Genomic DNA, 20,888 nt, shown 5'->3' with positions numbered 1-20,888 from the left:
TGTGGTTCGGACACTTTGCAGTAAAGTGTTCCGTACTAGCGCACACATAGCAAGCTCCCTTCTTCTTCTTCTTCTTCATCTTCTTCTTGAAGGTGGTTGTCTGCTTAGTCTTTGGTTGGTTCAGCGGTGGCTTTTTCTTATTCTTGTGGGAGTTGTTCTTCTGAACAAGATTGGCACTTGAAGCACCAAGAACTCCTTTTCCACATATGTCCTTTGCTCTCGTCTTCTCCTCAACATCAAGAATCCCAATGAGTCCATCTATGGTGGACTCCCGTCTCTTGTGTTTTAGTGAAGTAGCAAAGTCCCTCCAAGAAGGTGGCAGCTTAGAGATAATACCTCCGGCCACAAACTTATCGGGTAACACACATGCGGGCTCTTTGCTACAATTTCTGAGATCTTTTGCTAGAGTATGTATTTCATGAGCCTGTTCCACCACAGAACGGTTTTCGACCATCCTATAGTCAAGGAACTGCTCCATCGCATACAACTCACTGCCGGCATCAGACACACCATATTGAGTCTCAAGAGCATCCCACAATGATTTGCCAGTTGGCAGTCGGACATAAGAATCCACCAGGTTTTCAGCAAGAATACTAATGATACAGCCTCGAAAGAGGGTATCAGCCTCATCGAACGCACTCCCTTCCTCTGGAGCGAACTGTTCAGGCTTACCCTCTTTTACATGCATCACTCTCAGCACTGTTAACCATAGTATAAGCCGCTCTTGCCAATGTTTGTAATTGGAACCATCAAAAGGTGGTGGTTTGATTGTTGCAGCAAAGTTAGATACCGAAAGCCTATTAACAATTCATTCAGGTTTTTGAAATGTTAGAAATATAGGCAGTTGGGAGTTCCTGCATGTTGGGATCTTCAGAATTTTCAAATCTGCACCACGGCTAATTTTGTGTAAAGGGGTATAAATAAATATACTCCACATCCACACTCACTCTCTCCAAACCTATTCGGATTCACTCTCTCCAAACTAACGCGGCCAGAACTACTCCAGTCACATTTCTTCTCTTTAGTCCTCCTTAATGCTCCAAGTGAGATTTAGCGAGGGGAGCAGAAGAGGGATCGAAGGGATCATGAGCTATTGAGAGGGATAATATCAGTGTTTAGCCGCTAAGCCCACCAAAAAATACTCTCGAGGTGGTAAGTTTGCTTCGGGTATGACAGCTAGTGAGCTGATTTCCGTCTCTTAAACACTTTGCTCTTTATCAAATCAATGGATTTTGTATTTGCTACTCTTAGAGCCGCTCTTCTATCTACCAGTGCATCACGAGCATCACTATCAAGAGTCGGTGCGGTAGGTAGCGATGCACCTTTCCTTTTTTTCTAAAAAGGAAAGAAAAGATGTCGTTAGGCAATAATAATGTTTGTTTGGCACAAAAGCAGGCGCTAATTAGGCTTTTAAGCATAAAGGTTTTAAAAAAATATTATTTCTACTTTCGCTTCGTTTTACGGGCCGGGCCGGTTGGTGTTAAAAAAAAACCCCTACCTTCTTCCTCCTCCGTCCCCTCCTGCTCTGCTCCTCACCGCCACTTTCCCTTCCCCTTCCTCCATTTTCTTTCCTTTCTAGAACCCTCCCTCCCTCCAGAACCTTACCCTTTTCCCGCTGCAAGGAAACCCTCCTCGCCTCTAACCCTCCTCCACCACCTCTAGCGGGGAGGGCGGGTGTGGGGAGGACGCCGGGCTAGTCCAGCCCCTGAGCCCCGCCGCGATGAAGCACCAGCCGCGCCGCTGCGGCGTCGTGGCGGCGGTCGTCGCGCTCGTCCTCCTCGCCTGCCTCCAGATCCAGTACCACCACCTCAAGGTGAGATTGCCCTCCATCTCCGCCACTCCGCCCGCCGGGCCTAGCTACGGCCGCTTTTCTTTCCATTTTTAGCTCTCCCCCGCTGTCTCTGGACACAGCTCTGAATCCATAGTTCCATACGTGTATCTGCAGGTGGATCTCGGGAAGGCCGGCTTTGCCTCTTCCACGCAAGACAACTCGAATCGTAACCCCATTCACTTGGGGACCAGCACCAGCAGCAAGCCGGCCACTGCCACCACCAACTCCTTGCCGCGCGGCATCGTCGAGCGCCACTCCGACATGTACCTCCGCCCGCTCTGGGATGACTCCGCTGCTACCACCCACAAGGTACTAATATCTGTCTGCTTGCTTGCTCACTCACTACCTCTTGTCACTGTTTCTCTCAATTCATGCTTCTCTCAGTACCTGAATTTTTGCAAAGTTGATTCCTTTCTGCAACGTTTTATCACAGCGCAAACTATCCATGCCAGGAATACCCATTTTTATCCACTAAGGCCACTTCCTTGCCAAGTGCTATACTATCTGCTCTAGAATAAATTCAATTATTTTATTTTCAAAAATAAAATAATTTGGTGGCCTCCTAACAGCACGACTTGTTGTCAATTACCGAGGCAGGCTACTTCATTTGCTAATTATCATACTCCATTCGTTATGCACGCAGAATAAACATGACGACCATAATGCTCTGTTGGCCATGGCAGTTGGCATCTCCCAAATAAAAAACGTGGACACTATGGCTCGTAAGGTCTGTGTTTGTCTCAAGTTTCCCTTTCCCCTATCCTTAGCTGTCTGTGTTGCTTGGGAAATTAAAGACGAGAGAGGTTCATCTAATATGATCTGTCACTGTTTGCTTTCTTTAGTTTCTCAAGGAAAACTACGCAGTTATGCTCTTCCATTACGATGGAAATGTAGATGGATGGCGTCATCTTGAGTGGAGTGATAAGGCCATACACATTCTCGCTCACAACCAAACAAAATGGTAACTGTATGAAAGCTCATCGTTCTGTTATGTACGGCAGCGGACTTTTGATAGACCCTTTTCAGTATGTGCAGCTGTTCGCCTTGCACCATTGGACCCCCTTTCTCAGAAGAATGTATTCATATTCCTGCTGCAGGTGGTTTGCTAAGCGTTTTCTGCATCCTGATGTCATGGCTATATATGATTTCATCTTTTTATGGGATGAAGACCTTGGAGTGGAGAACTTTAACCCGAGAAGGTACGTGTAAACTTTTCCTCTAGTCAGACATTACTCACTTCTCCGAATTCAAACCTACCATATTGTCATCCAAGGGTGCTTAATATCGGCCAGTCCTAGAGCAGCTGCATTAATTTGATTCTCATACTCTTTTATGCTCTGGCCTGAGTAACCTTCTTTTAGATCTGGAAAGGGCTTTGTCAATCTGAATTATTTTTTGTGTTACTGTTTGGTGTGATTTACTCAAACGGAAATGGAGTAGGAATTTCTGCAAAATGGTCTGCACCTTCTTTATTTATATAAGCTTCCTGAATTTTTTTTTCTGTTGAAAGACGCTTCTCAGCCTTCATGTTATCTCCCTAGGTATCTAGATATAATGGTTTCTGAAGGTTTAGAAATAACACAACCTGCTCTGGATCCTGATTTATCAACTGATATCCACCACCGAATCACAATCCGCAATAAGATGACAAAAGTGCACAGGTGCTTCAATCTTTCTGATTCTCACTCATAATTTCCTTTGTGACCCCCCCCCCCCACCCAAAAAAAAACTTTCTATACTCTAAAAAGCATCCTTTTCATTTTTATGTAGGAGAATATATGACAATCGGCCTAGTATGAATTGTTCTGATGAAAGTAAAGGACCTCCTTGTACAGGGTAAGGACAAAGCTTTAACCTTATGCAGTTACTTTATTCGGGAGATACTCTAAAATTCATCGCTTCACATTTTATAATTTTCTTTTCACACAATTAGTAACATTGATGTATTCTATTCCTATTTTCGTTAGACCTGTCACATTGTTGGATTGCATTATTTGCCCATTTGATTAATGAAGCCAAATCGCATTTTGCAGCTGATTGATTCTTGACCAATTACCTTATGAACTATCCCAATGCATTCCATGAAACATTTGAAGATGTTGTAATTTACATTCTTGGATAGGTGGGTTGAGGGCATGGCACCGGTTTTTTCTCGCGCTGCCTGGAATTGTGTATGGCATCTAATTCAGGTGCAAATACTGTTCCTCTAGCCTGCACATTTTCTTTTAAGATTATCTTGGTGATAGTCAATAACAAGTTAACAACCTATTGTTTGGTTTCATAAAGTGGGAGTGGAAGGTCATATTTTAATAATCTTTTGCTTGTTTTTTTATCTCTTGTGCTTGCAGAATGATCTGATTCATGGTTGGGGTCTTGACATGAAGCTTGGCTATTGTGCTCAGGTACTCAATATACATTTCACATTCTTAAGAGATATATAATATGATGCCTTTCTAGGCATGCCATTTCAGCTACCATGCCCTCTGGTAAACAATATTTTGGCGCAGGGCAATTTTCTAGGAAAACTGAAATGCTGATTGACACAGGCACATGATATTTCAGGGTGATCGAACTGAGAAAGTTGGTGTAATTGACAGTGAGTATGTTGTCCATCAAGGGATACCATCTTTAGGAGGACCATCACGTGGCAGAAAGGTATGCTTATTGTAACAAACTGATGTTTTTAAAAAAGGTGTGAAGGAATTTAGGCCAAAGTGCACTGTTTTTTTTTCTTTCCAAAATTCATTTGAAATCTTCTCAGATCATCCATTCAGATATACAGCTTTGGTCACCATCTGAATCACATAAATGACTTTCCTTGGTGTGTTTTGCTTCCAGTTCTTAATTCTTTACCTTTGCTGGTGTATACCTGCATGATAGTAACAATAGAGAATAAAGGTAACTGACACATGTCATTACTAACATTCTTTTTGCTGGTTGCAGACACCTCGAAGATCACTGGATTTGAGGACCCATGTGAGTATAATCTATGGCATTGTCTTCCTGGATTAGAGGATTAAAAGTTGCCATATTACTTACTATCGCTTCAATAGATAAGAAGACAATCATCAGCTGAGCTGGAGAAGTTTAAAGAACGGTGGAACAGAGCTGTAAGAGAAGATGAAGGATGGAGGGATCCTTTCGAATCTTGATTGCTGCGAGAGCAGAATGCGACACCTGACATGAGTGAAGCTGGCCAGTGGCCTCAGCCATGGCAGTTCTTGGGGAGTCGAGGCTATCCCATCAGCTGGGCCTCATGTCAAACAGCTGGTTATAGGAATATAGGATACACATACCGTAACTTTATCCCCCCGAGACAAAGGAAGTACTGGAAATGGTATCATCAATACAGGGAGCAGGTGATGATGGATAAGCTGGAACTAAACTAACAAGGGACTATACACAGTGCTGTAATTTTTGGTCGAGTTGTATAGTGACATCATATAACATAGACACTTGATGCTTGTGCAGTTATTTAATCAGAAATCTTATACATACATAACCTAGAGCCATGTAAGAAGAAGAAGAAAAAGCATACTTACATAGGTGAAACCCATGGCTCAGAAATAGTACCAGGTCTGTGTAATTTTCATTCAACTCAATTCTGGGTGTTATCAGGTCTATACGCACATGAGTATACCTTCTCTTTTCATTCCTTTCCTTTTTTTTCTCTCTTGTTCCCTTTTGGAGAGGGAAGGAATTCTCTTGTTTTTCTGACCTTCAAAAGAAGAGAATTGAAGGTCCGAAAAAAGAAAAAGAAGAGAATTCCTAACCCGTGTATGTATTTGGGCCAAGCCCAGTCGCTATGTGAAAGGGCCATCCATCCGGTCCATTCCGGCCCACATTAAGGAGGGGAAGGCTCGGCTGGGAAGTGCAGAGGAGGGAGGAAGACGACGACCCCGATGGCGATGGATTCACTCTCCCTAGGGACTAGTCGGAGGGCGGACGCTAGCTAGGGTTTCGTCTCCTGATTTTCGATTTCGAGGATGCGGAAGCGGGATCTGGGGATCCTTCTGCTCGCCGCCTTCGCCGTCTTCTTCTCCCTCCACCACGAGGGCGACTTCTCCTTCCGCGAGTCCTGGTACCACCTCGCCGACGAGGACTTCCCCATCAAGTACGAGGCCGACCGCCTGCCCCCGCCCCTCGTCGCCGACCTCAACGGTGACGGCAAGCCCGAGGTCCTCCTCCCCACCCACGACGCTAAGATCCAGGTCCTCCAGCCGCCCCACGCCCGCCACCTCCATGATGACGCCGGATTCCACGAGGCCCGCGTCATGGCCGATATCTCCCTCCTCCCCGACAACGTCCGGGTCGCCTCAGGCAGGCGACCCATCGCCATGGCGGTCGGCAGCGTCGACCGCTCCTACAGGGCCGGCGACGTCAGGAAGCAGGTCCTCGTCGTCGTCACATCCGGATGGTCTGTCATGTGCTTCGACCACAACCTCAAAAAACTGTGGGAGCAAAATCTCCAGGATGACTTCCCTCATGGCGCTCACCATCGCGAGGTCGCCATCTCCATAACCAACTACACTCTCAAGCATGGAGATGCAGGCCTCATCATCGTAGGAGGAAGGATGGAAATGCAGCATCATGTATGTTACCTGTCTGCACTCTTTGTATTTGCCCGCCATGGCCCACATCCTCTGCTTGCTTGGATATGCTACTTACTTACACTTGTAATTCTCCTATCAGTCGGCAGATCTTTTCGATGAATTCATGATGCCAGAAGACCACCGCAGAAGCACCAAAGAGAAACAGGTTTTTTTTTCTTCCTTCCTTCCCCCGTGTCGGAAACAGCTTCTTAGATTGTGATGAACCCACTTGTTGCTTTATCTTCGCTCCTAGCATAGATCTAGAGACTAACCTAACCTTTGTCGGTGCTGCACCTCAATCCCATGCAGGGCTCTGAGACTGGCACTGCAGACCTGCGCCATTTTGCCCTTTATGCCTTTGCTGGACGTACTGGCGAGCGAAGATGGAGCCGGAAGAATGAGGTGTGCTGAATTCAACTTTTCATTTTATTTTAGTATAATTTGGCTCCACTGCTAGTCAACTGTTGTTCCTCTTTATTTCCTGTTCCGCCTTAGCATGGAAAGGTCAAAACTACGTGGCATTACATAAACATCATTGTCTTCAAAGGACTGTCTTATATATTGTTGCTATGTTTCTCTTTTGGTCTGCCAGAACATCCAGTCGCAGCCATCAGATGCTTCAGTGATAATACCACAGCACAATTACAAGCTTGATGTTCATGCCCTCAACAGTCGTCAGCCTGGTCAGGTCAGGGTTATGTTTACCCAGCAGCAGATACACACACTTGAGCAAGTGTTGTGTCAATGTTTTCATATGCTCTCTATTACTTGTTTTAAGTATCGTGTGCTGTGGATTGTCCTCAGGAACATAATGTCATCATCGATTTATTCCTTGTTTAGCAGCTATAGTCGTCATGGACTGAATTCTTAGATATTTGCAATGATATTCCAACCTAAAACTTGTGTTATGTTTGTGTTATGACGGGAAAATATTACCAAAGGCGCAAGAAGAAGGAAAGAGTAGATGCAGGGGCGCATGATGGAGGGGATTAGTTCCCTTGTAATCGGATCATTTAATTATTTCCTTAGTAGAACTCTTGCTTAGCTTAAATAGAGGATACATGTAATCAGGAAGGGACTAAGAAAGGAATTGATTCTAACTTCCCCTATCCTTGCTTCCCGTCTTCCTCCCTCCCCTCGTGCATCCTCCACGTCCAGCCGACGGCGCCCAAGCGCCGAGGTCCGGGACCTCGTCCGTCTACCTCGCACAGCTACGATCTACGTAGTGCTCCGGCCACCAACATCCCACCACGTGACAATCTGGTATCAGATTGCTCAGGTCCCTCGTCCATGGCCACCATGGACGCCGTGTTGAAGGCGCTGGAAGACATGAAAACCACGATGACTCAGATGAACTCCACCATGGAGACTCTGGCGCCATTGGCTCCTAGTGTCGCTGATATGGCGGCGCTACCTGGCAAAGTCTCGGATCTGCAGAAGAGTATGAAGGACGCGGGCGATCATCTACAGTCTGTCAGCGTAGCGGTGAAGCGACTGGAGTCCGGTGACCGTTCATCGGGATCCAGCAACCAGAATTACCGGCCACCACCGGTGCGTGATTCCAAACTTAAAGGTGCTGCCGATGATGATGGTGTCTTGGGGTCGCCGCCGCCGGTGCTCTCCACGCCCCCAATCCAGCCCCTGCAGCAGCCGCGCGTGGATCAGTACGAGGAAGATTGTTTCCTCAAGCCGAAGATGGTGTTTCCGTCGTTCGACGGCACCAGCGATCCACTTCCATGGTTGAATCGCTGTGAATTATATTTTCGAGGCCACAACACACCGGAACACCGCAAAGTTTGGATGGCGTCTCTCCATATGACCGATGCCGCGCTGCTGTGGTACTATCATTTGGAGACGGTTAGCGGCGAACCTGATTGGAGGCGTTTCAAGCAGTTGCTGCATAAGGGATTCGGCCCTGGCATCACAGAGTCGCCCCTGGGCGAGATGGCTTTATTGCGCCGCACAGGATCGGTGGAGGAATACAGCAAGCAGTTTGTGTCGCTGGCGTGCCGCGACGTCGAACTCTCGGAGAAGCAACAAGTCCAACTTTTTATCGCTGGTCTCAACAACCCCTTGAAGACCGACGTGGCAATTCACTCGCCGCCAACGCTAGACGACGCCATCCACCTCGCTAGAGCATATGAACAACGCCTTGCCCTCGAGCCGGCACAGGGGCGCACAGGGGGCTGGCCGCCATTCAGACCTCCGGGCCTGCAGGAACCTGCGGCCGTCCAAGGGAGTTGTACCAGCGCTGACCGCCCAGGTGGCCGTGCGTCCACCAGCGGCAGCTCGCATCGCCGCTCTACCACGCCGGCAACTCACACCAACTGAGATGGCGCAGCGCCGAGTAGAAGGCCTTTGTTTCAATTGCCCGGACAAATATTTTGTGGGGCACAAGTGCAAGCAGCTGGCAGTCATCGAAATCGTGCCAGACAGTGCTGATTTGGAGGACCAGGAAGACGAGGACGTGGCCGGCGCAGAGCTGCACTTCCTCCATGCGCCACCAGCTCCTCAGCCTGTGGGCGAATAGTCGGCGTCCATCTCCCTCCATGCGCTTACAGGAATCGATCCGCCTGATGTCCCAACCATGAATGTTTGGGTGTTCCTGGGTTCGCGTCGGCTCACAGCCTTGCTTGACTCTGGATCGTCCAAGACATTCATTAACACTCGCGTGGCAGAGGAATTACGTATTCCCTTATATCCTGATCAAGCTTTGAAGGTCACGGTTGGCAATGGAGACCAGGTGCATAGCCCTGGACGCCTGGCAGAAGTACGTGGCATGGTAGGAGGTGACTATTTCTGGTTCGATTCCCATTCGCTCCCCATGGGTTCTTTGGACATGGTTATTGGCGTTAGCTGGATGAGTCAGTTGGGTGATATCAGTTGGAATTTCAGTGAGCAAACCTTTGCGTTTCGTGTGGCTGACAAGAGGATCATGTGGTGCGGCGTCAACAGACCGGGTCCTGCATCTTATCGGTCCATCTCCACCAAGGCCGGCCAACTCTTACCAGAATTACTCCAGGAATTTCAGAGCCTTTTTGTTGAGCCGCATGGCATGCCTCCTTCCCGTGAGATAGAGCACAAGATTCGTTTGAAACAGGGCACTGAAGCAGTGGCAGTCTGACCTTATCGTTATGCTCATCTTCAGAAGGACGAGCTGGAAAAACAGTGTGCTGACCGTCTCAAGCAAGGCATTATCCGGCCTAGTTCATCAGCATTCTCTTCGCCGGCACTACTGGTCTGCAAGCCAGATAATTCATGGAGACTCTGCATTGATTATCGGGCCCTCAATGCGTGTACAGTCAAAGATAAATTCCCAATACCAGTGGCTGAGGAACTGTTTGGTGAGCTGCGAGGCGCCAAATATTTCACCAAGCTTGATCTTCGATCAGGATACTATCAGATGCGGGATCGGCTGGAACAAGCGCAGCAATATTCTAAGGTGCAGTATGATCGGAAGCATCGTGAATTGTCATTTGAGGTAGGACAGTGGGTCTGGCTGCGGCTTTTGCATAGGCCGGTTGCATCTCTTGGAGTACAGGGCCGAGGCAAGTTAGGCCCTCGCTATTTTGGTCCTTATAAGGTGCTAGAAAGGATTGGTGATGTTGCATACCGTTTGGACCTGCCACGAGGGGCTCGCTTACACGATGTCTTTCATGTGGGACTGCTAAAGCCATTCAGGGGCACGCAGCCTGATGCTCCTCCACCTCTTCCACCAATTCAGAATGGTCGTGCTTGTCCAAGTCCAGCGAAGGTGCTTCGGGGACGCCTCGCTCGTGGTCGCTATGAGCTGCTGGTCCAGTGGCAAAATCAAGATGCAGCTTCTGCTTCGTGGGTAGCTTTGGAAGATTTTCGTCGCTCTTATCCAGATTTCCAGCTCGTTTCCAGCTCGAGGACGAGCTGTTGCTCCAGGGGGGAGAGATGTTATGACGGGAAAATATTACCAAAGGCGCAAGAAGAAGGAAAGAGTAGATGCAGGGGCGCATGATGGAGGGGATTAGTTCCCTTGTAATCAGATCGTTTAATTATTTCCTTAGTAGAACTCTTGCTTAGCTTAAATAGAGGATACATGTAATCAGGAAGGGACTAAGAAAGGAATTGATTCTAGCTTCCCCTATCCTTGCTTCCCGTCTTCCTCCCTCCCCTCGTGCATCCTCCACGTCCAGCCGACGGCGCCCAAGCGCCGAGGTCTGGGACCTCGTCCGTCTACCTCGCACAGCTACGATCTACGTAGTGCTCCGGCCACCAACATCCCACCACGTGACAATCTGGTATCAGATTGCTCAGGTCCCTCGTCCATGGCCACCATGGACGCCGTGTTGAAGGCGCTGGAAGACATGAAAACCACGATGACTCAGATGAACTCCACCATGGAGACTCTGGCGCCATTGGCTCCTAGTGTCGCTGATCTGGCGGCGCTACCTGGCAAAGTCTTGGATCTGCAGAAGAGTATGAAGGACGCGGGCGATCATCTACAGTCTGTCAGCGTAGCGGTGAAGCGACTGGAGTCCGGTGACCGTTCATCGGGATCCAGCAACCAGAATTACCGGCCACCACCGGTGCGTGATTCCAAACTTAAAGGTGCTGCCGATGATGATGGTGTCTTGGGGTCGCCGCCGCCGGTGCTCTCCACGCCCCCAATCCAGCCCCTGCAGCAGCCGCGCGTGGATCAGTACGAGGAAGATTGTTTCCTCAAGCCGAAGATGGTGTTTCCGTCGTTCGACGGCACCAGCGATCCACTTCCATGGTTGAATCGCTGTGAATTATATTTTCGAGGCCACAACACACCGGAACACCGCAAAGTTTGGATGGCGTCTCTCCATATGACCGATGCCGCGCTGCTGTGGTACTATCATTTGGAGACGGTTAGCGGCGAACCTGATTGGAGGCGTTTCAAGCAGTTGCTGCATAAGGGATTCGGCCCTGGCATCACAGAGTCGCCCCTGGGCGAGATGGCTTTATTGCGCCGCACAGGATCGGTGGAGGAATACAGCAAGCAGTTTGTGTCGCTGGCGTGCCGCGACGTCGAACTCTCGGAGAAGCAACAAGTCCAACTTTTTATCGCTGGTCTCAACAACCCCTTGAAGACCGACGTGGCAATTCACTCGCCGCCAACGCTAGACGACGCCATCCACCTCGCTAGAGCATATGAACAACGCCTTGCCCTCGAGCCGGCACAGGGGCGCACAGGGGGCTGGCCGCCATTCAGACCTCCGGGCCTACAGGAACCTGCGGCCATCCAAGGGAGTTGTACCAGCGCTGACCGCCCAGGTGGCCGTGCGTCCACCAGCGGCAGCTCGCATCGCCGCTCTACCACACCGGCAACTCACACCAACTGAGATGGCGCAGCGCCGAGTAGAAGGCCTTTGTTTCAATTGCCCGGACAAATATTTTGTGGGGCACAAGTGCAAGCAGCTGGCAGTCATCGAAATCGTGCCAGACAGTGCTGATTTGGAGGACCAGGAAGACGAGGACGTGGCCGGCGCAGAGCTGCACTTCCTCCATGCGCCACCAGCTCCTCAGCCTGTGGGCGAATAGTCGGCGTCCATCTCCCTCCATGCGCTTACAGGAATCGATCCGCCTGATGTCCCAACCATGAATGTTTGGGTGTTCCTGGGTTCGCGTCGACTCACAGCCTTGCTTGACTCTGGATCGTCCAAGACATTCATTAACACTCGCGTGGCAGAGGAATTACGTATTCCCTTATATCCTGATCAAGCTTTGAAGGTCACGGTTGGCAATGGAGACCAGGTGCATAGCCCTGGACGCCTGGCAGAAGTACGTGGCATGGTAGGAGGTGACTATTTCTGGTTCGATTCCCATTCGCTCCCCATGGGTTCTTTGGACATGGTTATTGGCGTTAGCTGGATGAGTCAGTTGGGTGATATCAGTTGGAATTTCAGTGAGCAAACCTTTGCGTTTCGTGTGGCTGACAAGAGGATCATGTGGTGCGGCGTCAACAGACCGGGTCCTGCATCTTATCGGTCCATCTCCACCAAGGCCGGCCAACTCTTACCAGAATTACTCCAGGAATTTCAGAGCCTTTTTGTTGAGCCGCATGGCATGCCTCCTTCCCGTGAGATAGAGCACAAGATTCGTTTGAAACAGGGCACTGAAGCAGTGGCAGTCCGACCTTATCGTTATGCTCATCTTCAGAAGGACGAGCTGGAAAAACAGTGTGCTGACCGTCTCAAGCAAGGCATTATCCGGCCTAGTTCATCAGCATTCTCTTCGCCGGCACTACTGGTCTGCAAGCCAGATAATTCATGGAGACTCTGCATTGATTATCGGGCCCTCAATGCGTGTACAGTCAAAGATAAATTCCCAATACCAGTGGCTGAGGAACTGTTTGGTGAGCTGCGAGGCGCCAAATATTTCACCAAGCTTGATCTTCGATCAGGATACTATCAGATGCGGGATCGGCTGGAACAAGCGCAGCAATATTCTAAGGTGCAGTATGATCGGAAGCATCGTGAATTGTCATTTGAGGTAGGACAGTGGGTCTGGCTGCGGCTTTTGCATAGGCCGGTTGCATCTCTTGGAGTACAGGGCCGAGGCAAGTTAGGCCCTCGCTATTTTGGTCCTTATAAGGTGCTAGAAAGGATTGGTGATGTTGCATACCGTTTGGACCTGCCACGAGGGGCTCGCTTACACGATGTCTTTCATGTGGGACTGCTAAAGCCATTCAGGGGCACGCCGCCTGATGCTCCTCCACCTCTTCCACCAATTCAGAATGGTCGTGCTTGTCCAAGTCCAGCGAAGGTGCTTCGGGGACGCCTCGCTCGTGGTCGCTATGAGCTGCTGGTCCAGTGGCAAAATCAAGATGCAGCTTCTGCTTCGTGGGTAGCTTTGGAAGATTTTCGTCGCTCTTATCCAGATTTCCAGCTCGTTTCCAGCTCGAGGACGAGCTGTTGCTCCAGGGGGGAGAGATGTTATGACGGGAAAATATTACCAAAGGTGCAAGAAGAAGGAAAGAGTAGATGCAGGGGCGCATGATGGAGGGGATTAGTTCCCTTGTAATCAGATCGTTTAATTATTTCCTTAGTAGAACTCTTGCTTAGCTTAAATAGAGGATACATGTAATCAGGAAGGGACTAAGAAAGGAATTGATTCTAGCTTCCCCTATCCTTGCTTCCCGTCTTCCTCCCTCCCCTCGTGCATCCTCCACGTCCAGCCGACGGCGCCCAAGCGCCGAGGTCCGGGACCTCGTCCGTCTACCTCGCACAGCTACGATCTACGTAGTGCTCCGGCCACCAACATCCCACCACGTGACAGTTTGACCTTTACAGGTCTCATGTCCTTGTAAAAGTCATATAAACTCTAGAAATTCATTTAAACAGACCATCTATGTGCTGTTCTTTTCTTAATTTTGAACCATGAAGATGCTAAACAGTTGGGTTCGTGCGGTGATATCTTGACTAATTGGAATGTAGCATGACATATGTTAATTTTCAGTTTGAATGTCGCGAATTCAGAGAATCAATTCTTGGCGTCATGCCTCATCATTGGGTAAGAACAGTACATGTTCTCTTGTATTCAGTTTTGATACTCTGGAGTCGTTGAACTTAGATTTGATGTTCTCCTTTTTAGGATAGGAGAGAGGATACTACCCTACAGCTTGCACATTTTAGGAAGCATAAGAGGAAACAAGTGAAGAAAACTCAAGGGAAGGCTGGTATCAATAGTTTGAACAAGCCCATTGAGCACAATCCACCTGGAAAGGATGCTTCCAATAGAATAGCTAGAGCGCTTGGGAAGGCTGCAGATATGGCTAGCTCAAATAAAGCCAGGAAGGTATCAATACATAATCACAACAGTTGCATTCATAATTTACCTTTTCTTCTACGAATAATTGTGGTTATCTTGAAGTCTCTGCCTGAAGTAGCATGGATGTCCTACATATGCCGCGCCTTGTCCCTTTGTTGCACTTCTGTTTGTAGGTTTTTCCAAATAGAATACAGTGCTCAAACAAGTCAAACACGTCATTGTTTTCTAATGTCCTAACCTGTTGCTTTTGTGCAGACACAGAGGGCGATGTACATTCCGACAATCACTAATCATACTCAAGTATGGTGGGTTCCTAATGTTATCGTTGCACATGAGAAGGAAGGGATAGAGGCTGTCCATCTAGCTTCTGGACGTACAATCTGCAAGGTCTACAAGATATATCCCTGTAATTTTACTTTACTCTAATGCGATGCAACCATTCAGTGTATCACCTCTGACATTAATTTGTTTGGATACTATTCTTGTTTCCAGCTTCATTTAACTGAAGGAGGCCTTCATGCAGATATTAATGGAGATGGAGTTCTAGATCATGTTCAGGTGCGTTGGGTTATCCAGACTAGGGCCGGGACTTACTTTTGATATGCACCAGCTTCTCTTTGGTTCTGGGTTGTTCATGTAGTTTGTATTTTGTATCCATAATCTTGAGAAGAATTTGGGATATTTGGGTATACCCATTGAGTAGGTTGACTACTTGACTCGTAAGATGATATGGCATTCCAGTAGATTGATATTGTCCTTAAACCATTGAACAAATGAGTTCAAGTGATGGATTTCTAATTCCTTCTGGAAGGGGAAAATGATCTCTGTCTGACCTTATCTTTGATTTGTTTTCTATCGTTTTATCCCTGTATGTCGTAAAAATGAATTAACATTTCTTGCACTAGGATTGCATTGCTATCATGTGTATCTCATGGCGTCATGTTTAATATGCCATGCTTGCATCAATATAATGTTAATATGGTACAGGAATTTTCTCTTTAGCTATACCTTCAATTATCAGGCATTTTGTTTATTATAAACTGATGTCTAAAAAATTGATTTTTGGGAATGATAGTACTAACATGTGCCATTGGGACAGGCAGAGCCATCATAATATTGTTTACCTAATCAGCCTCCTCTTCTGAGATTGGCAAAGCATTGGGCTTACTGTTTCTTCACTAGCTACATGCATTGATGCTCTGTTCATTTCTGTGGCCTCCCGTTGTATATGTAGAAGTAATGGTTGGTGCTGGATCATTTGTGTAGGTTGTTGGTGGAAATGGTATTAAAGAGCAGACTGTTGTGAGTGGGTCAATGGAGGTGCTGAAACCATGTTGGGCAGTTGCTACATCGGGTGTTCCAGTGCGGGAGCAACTTTTTAATGTGTCTATCTGCCATTACAACCATTTTAATCTGTTCCATCATGGTGACTTTTCGAGAAGTTTTGGGAGGAAATTGGATACGACTGGTTTAGAGGTTGCAACTCCTATCCTTGTCCAGACAGATGATGGGCATAAACACAGGAGAGGAAGCCATGGGGATATCGTCTTTTTGACAAGCCAGGGAGAGGTGCGCATGTGTGCCCTGAGGTCATGTTGATGAAACCTTGAGCCCTAATACTAACAAGCGTGCACAAAATGGTGATATGTTTGTGATTGCAGGTGACTTCGTACTCTCCTGGGCTGCTTAGCCATGATGCGGTATGGAGATGGCAAGTATCGACAGGGGCAACATGGTCCAACCTCCCATCTCCATCGGGGATGATGGAGAACATAGTGGTGCCTACTTTGAAGGCTTTCTCCCTGCGTGCCTATGACCCGAAGGAGGTGATCATCGCGGGCGGCGATCAGGAAGCCGTGGTGCTGTCTCCTTCTGGTGCCATATTAGCCATAATTGAGCTTCCGGCGCCTCCCACTCATGCGCTGATCCTGGAGGATTTCTCCGGTGATGGGCTGACTGACATGGTTGTGGTAACATCCGGTGGAGTGTATGGATTCGTGCAGACAAGGCAGCCTGGGGCTCTTTTCTTCAGCACGCTTGTGGGTTGCCTGATAGTTGTGATCGGGGTGATATTTGTATCTTTGCACCTCAACTCGTCGGGCAGCGGTAAACCTAGGGCTTCTTCAGCGGAATACAGATGATGTTACTTATTTGATAGAAGAATTTTACATATATGAACCAACTCGACACGGGATTTTGAGTGGAAAATGGATTCATGTATGTTGTTGTATGATAGAGGAGAGCAGTATATTTTTCCACAAGTATTCCAATATACTATGATACTAGTCGGTATTTGTAGTGAGATGTCGCTGAAGAAGCCGCAGTAACATGGAACTGTAACTCTTGATGCCCCCATTTCATAAGACTAACTTTTATTATTTAAAGAGAGTAAATTGCACTCCAGATCCTTAAATTTGTCCACTTAACACGGGTTGGAGATCCAAATGGACGATTTGAGAGTTTGGAAATCTAGGTGAAACTTTGGAAACCTGGACTGCAATTTACTCTTATTTGAATATGTCCCTAGTAATACTAACCAAGTAGGACTTAGGCTTCGTTTAGTTTCCAAAAAATTTCACACACTATAGTAACTTTGAATGTTTGACCACTAATTATGAGTATTAAATGTGGATAACTAATAAAATTTATACCATAATTTTCGGATGAAATCGCGAGATGAATCTAATGAACCTAATTATACAATGATTAGATAATGTCGTGCTACCATAAACAACATCTAATGACGGATTAATTAGGCTTAATAGATTTGCCTCATGATCGCTCGTCCAACTGTGTAATTAGTTTTATAATTAATCTAATTAATGTTTGAAAATGTGCCAAAAAATTTTGCTAACTAAGCGGGGCCTTAGCACAACAGGTGGTGCCGTGTGGCCCATTTGTCAGCCGTCCTTCTCGTTGGTGCGTGCATCGTCGTCTGTCCGTCCGCGTGTTCAACTGCTGCTGCTGCTTCTTTCGTATTCCATCCGTCCCGTTTGCCGTGTGGTGTGGATGGGGTTGCAGGCCGGCAAAGAGGAGAGGAACAGAGGCGGAGGCACGCCAACGGCAGGAGGGCAATAAATTCAGTTCCGCCGGCCGGCCGGCCGGCGGAAGACAGCAGCTTCCAATTCCATTCCATGGCGGTGGCCTTGCTGCTGCTGGGCTTCCTCCTCGGCGTCCTCTCCCTGGCCATCGCCGAGGGGGCAGCGCTCCTCTGGGCCATCCGCAACCTCACGCGCCGCCCGTCGCGGCCGTCGAGGGACACAGCGACAATCCCCGTACACCCGCCGCCGCCGGAGCTCAAGCGACAGGTTGGAGCGCGGACTCGATTCAAACAATTCCATTCAATTCGTTAAGCAAGCAATTCAATCTCTGTGCGTTTCAGGGTGTTTTGTGGATGTTAGGGCAAGAGAAGATGCCCAAAGTCATCACCACCAATCGCCCATCGAATGGCGCCCGCCAGGGGATCAAAGAGAAGAAAACTATCGTGGAGGTCTTCCCTGTAAAAACGTTGGCTCAACTTGAAGGCCGCTCACTTACCTTGTCTGCACCTGATGGTTCTCAGCAAACTATTCACCTGCTCAATTGTACAGTTGTTGCTGTCTCTGCATCAAATCTACCCTCACGTAAATGGTTAGTGCAAATTCTAGCTTCTTCCCATGCTTCCACCATTCATCTTTGACTTGTCATAAACATTTTATTCTCCCTCTCGTAATAGCCAAATTTGTTATTATACTACAAAGCAACCAAATTTGTTATACTACAAAGCAGCAACCGGAGTAGTTGTTCCTATCAAGTGACTTTCGGTTAAATGGTTTCAATGCTGATGGTAGGATATGATCTCACATGCGCATGCAGTTTGCCTATAACCTCCATCAGTATTTTCCTTCAGGGCCAAGAGGTATCCAATCAAACTGGAAAGCAAGGAATCTGAGATTTGCAGGGGGAGCAAGGTATGCTATCTATATGCAGACACCTCTTGGGAAAAGGAATCATGGTGTAAAGCACTTCGTCTTGCATCTACTACAGACAAAGACAAACTCGAATTCCATGCCATGTTGACTCAAGAGTTCCGCGGTTACGTATCATCTTTGAATGCTGGTTACCCTTGTTTTCTTAAACCCTCAACGCTCTCCGGTCAGGAACATGTGCTTGGGGACAACATTGTCAAGACTGATGGATCCTCAAAAGTCAGAAGTTTTCTAAAAAGGTTGTCAAAGAAGTCAACTATAAAGGCTTCTCCGGAGAGTAAAACAAATCTGGTGCCATCTAAACAGGATATAAAACAACCCAGTACACCTAGTTCTTCTGCGAGTTCCAACAGCCAGCTATCTGATTCCCCACATACAAATGTGGAAGAAAAGCTAGCAAATGACGGTACACTTTGTTGGAACCTCCTATTCTCTCGGTTGTTTTTTGATGCTAAAATGAATGATGAGGTTAACAAGGCCATCAAAGCACGCATTCAGGTCAGATCATGCAGACATTTTCAGGTGCATTCAACCCCATTTCCATAACTTTGTATTGATTGATTCTCGTATGTTGGTCAGCGAACATTATCAAACACGAGAACTCCAGCCTACATTGGTGAAATTACACTTGCTGGCCTCAGTCTTGGAAAGCTTCCACCATATCTGCACAGAATGAGAGTCCTCCCACTGGATTTAAATGAGATGTGGGCTTTTGAGGTAGATTTTGAATATTCTAGTGGAATGCTTCTGCATATTGAAACAAGACTCGAGATTCCGGAGCCAGAGTTGGAAAAGGACATAATGAGTACTAGTCTTCAAGATGATTCTAATGGGGACATGGGTTCGGATGTCCTTGATAGCATTGAGCAATATGGTAACCAACTCAGGTCTTCAGAAGTTTTGGATTCTGTAATGAAGGATAATGATGAAGCAGGTCTGTGCCAATTCTACTTTTATGTGTTTTCTGTCTGATTTTTGTTATTGGAATTGGCATTTACTATGTGCGCAAATGATCAAATAATTAGTATATGATATGAGAACTTTATCACTTATCTATTTTGAGCATGATGGTCTTGTGAAAAGGATCATAACTTGAGGCAAATGATGACCTCTTGAGGTTGTGACAGATGCATTAAGGAAGTCGAAGAGCACTGGATGGACATCAACATATATGTCAAGGTGGAAAAGAATCTTGCATTCAATTGCTGACCAGGTCTCACAGGTTAGTTCTTGTTTGTTATTTACATGCATACTGACACATTACCTGAGGGAAAATTGGTTTTGCGCTGTGTAGTCATGGAAAAGAGCCTCTAGTCTGGACATTTTTCATGTTTCTATATATGTAGTGGTTTGCTACTGTTTGAAATATGTCCAGGAAGTCCTGACTTGTACTGTGCTTTCTCGTTTTCCATGCAAAAAGGTGCCATTATCTTTAGCAATTAAAATTTCATGTGTTCGTGGGACAATGCGCGTACATATGAAGCCTCCTCCGAGTGATCGCATCTGGTATGGGTTTACATCCATGCCGGAAATAGAATGGGAGTTGGAATCATCAGTCGGGGACAGGAAGATCACCAACAACCATATTGCCTCACTTATCAGCAACAGAATCAAGGTGTTTTTTACTTCCATGAGCCATGACTAACCTGTTATTTGCTGGTAACTTTGTGTTAAGCACTTGGTGTCTTACATGCATACAGGCTTCGCTTCAACAGAGCTTGGTCCTGCCCAACTGTGAAAGTATTCCAATCTCGTGGATGTTATCTGATACGGATGACTGGGTGCCTCGCAAAATTGCACCTTTTATATGGCTCAACCGTGAGCCACCCACTGAGACTACTGCAAGGCCCACTGCAGGCACGACTAGAGAGCTGCCTGGGGGAGCTTCAGTGTCGAGGGCCATTGCAAAGAACAAGTCAAGTCCGCCTACTTCTTCAACGAGAAGCAAGACTGAATCACCCAAGAAGACAAAGGTATGTGTTGATGGGTCACAGCAAGCAGAAGCATCAACGAGTTGGCTGTCCCGGCTGGTTGCAGCAAGTGAAGCACCTCTGCAGTCTAGCGAGGATGCGACAAGGGATCTGCTCAGGATACCACTGATGAGCAGCAGCAGAGATGACAGAGCAGTGGTGGTGGTAGCAGGGACCTCTGCCAGTGAGGAGGCTGAGGATGTGAAGAGAAAGCGCGGCGGTCGGCGTGCTCGGGTGATGGATCTGGGGAGGAGGATGGGGGGCAAGCTGGAGGAGAAGGGAAAGCATATTGTCGGGAAGATGAGGGAGAATGCAAAGAGCAACAGCCTGCTCCTGCCGGACTTGGAGCAGGCCACCACCCCTGCGCCTGCTTCTACTACTAGTTAGCCAGTTAGGATGTTTGAGAACTGAGACGACAACAGTTACTCAACAGAAATGAGAATTCCTCATTTTATAGTGCCCCGGCAACAGCTCCTGCAAATTGAAATGATACGGGAGACTGTTTGCAATTGTATGTACAAAAAGCTTATGAATGTTACCACACAGCTAAAGCTAGGTGTGCAGTGTTCACCTGACTAGATAGATAGATGAGTACTCCCGATAGATATATGCATCTTGTCATCACTAAATAAATATCACGAGCAGGTACACTTGACAGTCCTTTGTTGTGACCTGAGCGGCCTATTTCAAACTTATAGGCATCCTTTATACGTTTCACACGCAAAGTATTATTGATGTGTAGTAGGGGGAAATGTTTAGT

At 47.4% G+C, this 20,888-nt stretch overlaps 3 protein-coding genes across 7 annotated transcripts; all 3 read left to right on the top strand.

Annotated features, from left to right (window-relative positions):
* Positions 1-1,477: 1,477 nt before the first annotated feature.
* LOC120668951 lies at positions 1,478-5,483 on the top strand. 3 transcript variants are annotated; one of them, XM_039948776.1, is made up of 12 exons: positions 1,478-1,813; positions 1,946-2,140; positions 2,475-2,558; positions 2,674-2,792; positions 2,929-3,030; positions 3,373-3,492; positions 3,602-3,667; positions 3,954-4,020; positions 4,180-4,233; positions 4,394-4,486; positions 4,775-4,807; positions 4,885-5,483. In XM_039948776.1, exons 1-12 carry the CDS (start codon positions 1,721-1,723, stop codon positions 4,981-4,983), a joined length of 1,125 nt encoding a protein of 374 aa, XP_039804710.1. In that variant the 5' UTR covers positions 1,478-1,720; the 3' UTR covers positions 4,984-5,483. The 3 variants fall into 3 exon arrangements, 2 of the variants coding, with proteins under 2 accessions (XP_039804710.1, XP_039804712.1); XR_005672639.1 differs by lacking the exon at positions 4,885-5,483 and having other exon boundaries at positions 1,500-1,813; positions 4,378-4,486; XM_039948778.1 differs by lacking the exons at positions 4,775-4,807; positions 4,885-5,483 and having other exon boundaries at positions 1,499-1,813; positions 4,339-4,444.
* A 204-nt stretch (positions 5,484-5,687) lies between these two features.
* On the top strand, positions 5,688-16,545 carry LOC120668949. Its single transcript, XM_039948774.1, has 10 exons — positions 5,688-6,423; positions 6,524-6,589; positions 6,733-6,825; positions 7,016-7,111; positions 13,879-13,932; positions 14,014-14,217; positions 14,446-14,577; positions 14,683-14,748; positions 15,457-15,759; positions 15,852-16,545. Exons 1-10 carry the CDS (start codon positions 5,818-5,820, stop codon positions 16,329-16,331), a joined length of 2,100 nt encoding a protein of 699 aa, XP_039804708.1. The 5' UTR covers positions 5,688-5,817; the 3' UTR covers positions 16,332-16,545.
* A 613-nt stretch (positions 16,546-17,158) lies between these two features.
* LOC120668948 (testis-expressed protein 2-like) lies at positions 17,159-20,789 on the top strand. Of its 3 annotated transcripts, none has more exons than XM_039948771.1 (7): positions 17,159-17,498; positions 17,573-17,820; positions 18,080-18,656; positions 18,738-19,092; positions 19,286-19,380; positions 19,579-19,773; positions 19,859-20,789. In XM_039948771.1, exons 1-7 carry the CDS (start codon positions 17,325-17,327, stop codon positions 20,513-20,515), a joined length of 2,301 nt encoding a protein of 766 aa, XP_039804705.1. In that variant the 5' UTR covers positions 17,159-17,324; the 3' UTR covers positions 20,516-20,789. The 3 variants fall into 3 exon arrangements, with proteins under 3 accessions (XP_039804705.1, XP_039804706.1, XP_039804707.1); XM_039948772.1 differs by having other exon boundaries at positions 17,185-17,498; positions 19,642-19,773; XM_039948773.1 differs by having other exon boundaries at positions 17,193-17,498; positions 18,067-18,656; positions 19,859-20,788.
* Positions 20,790-20,888: the final 99 nt, after the last annotated feature.

This window comes from Panicum virgatum, chromosome 4N (genome assembly GCF_016808335.1).
Source record: "Panicum virgatum strain AP13 chromosome 4N, P.virgatum_v5, whole genome shotgun sequence".
Lineage (NCBI taxonomy): Eukaryota > Viridiplantae > Streptophyta > Magnoliopsida > Poales > Poaceae > Panicum > Panicum virgatum.
Note: the sequence above shows the minus strand (reverse complement) of the source record. Positions and strands in the feature narration are given on the sequence as shown.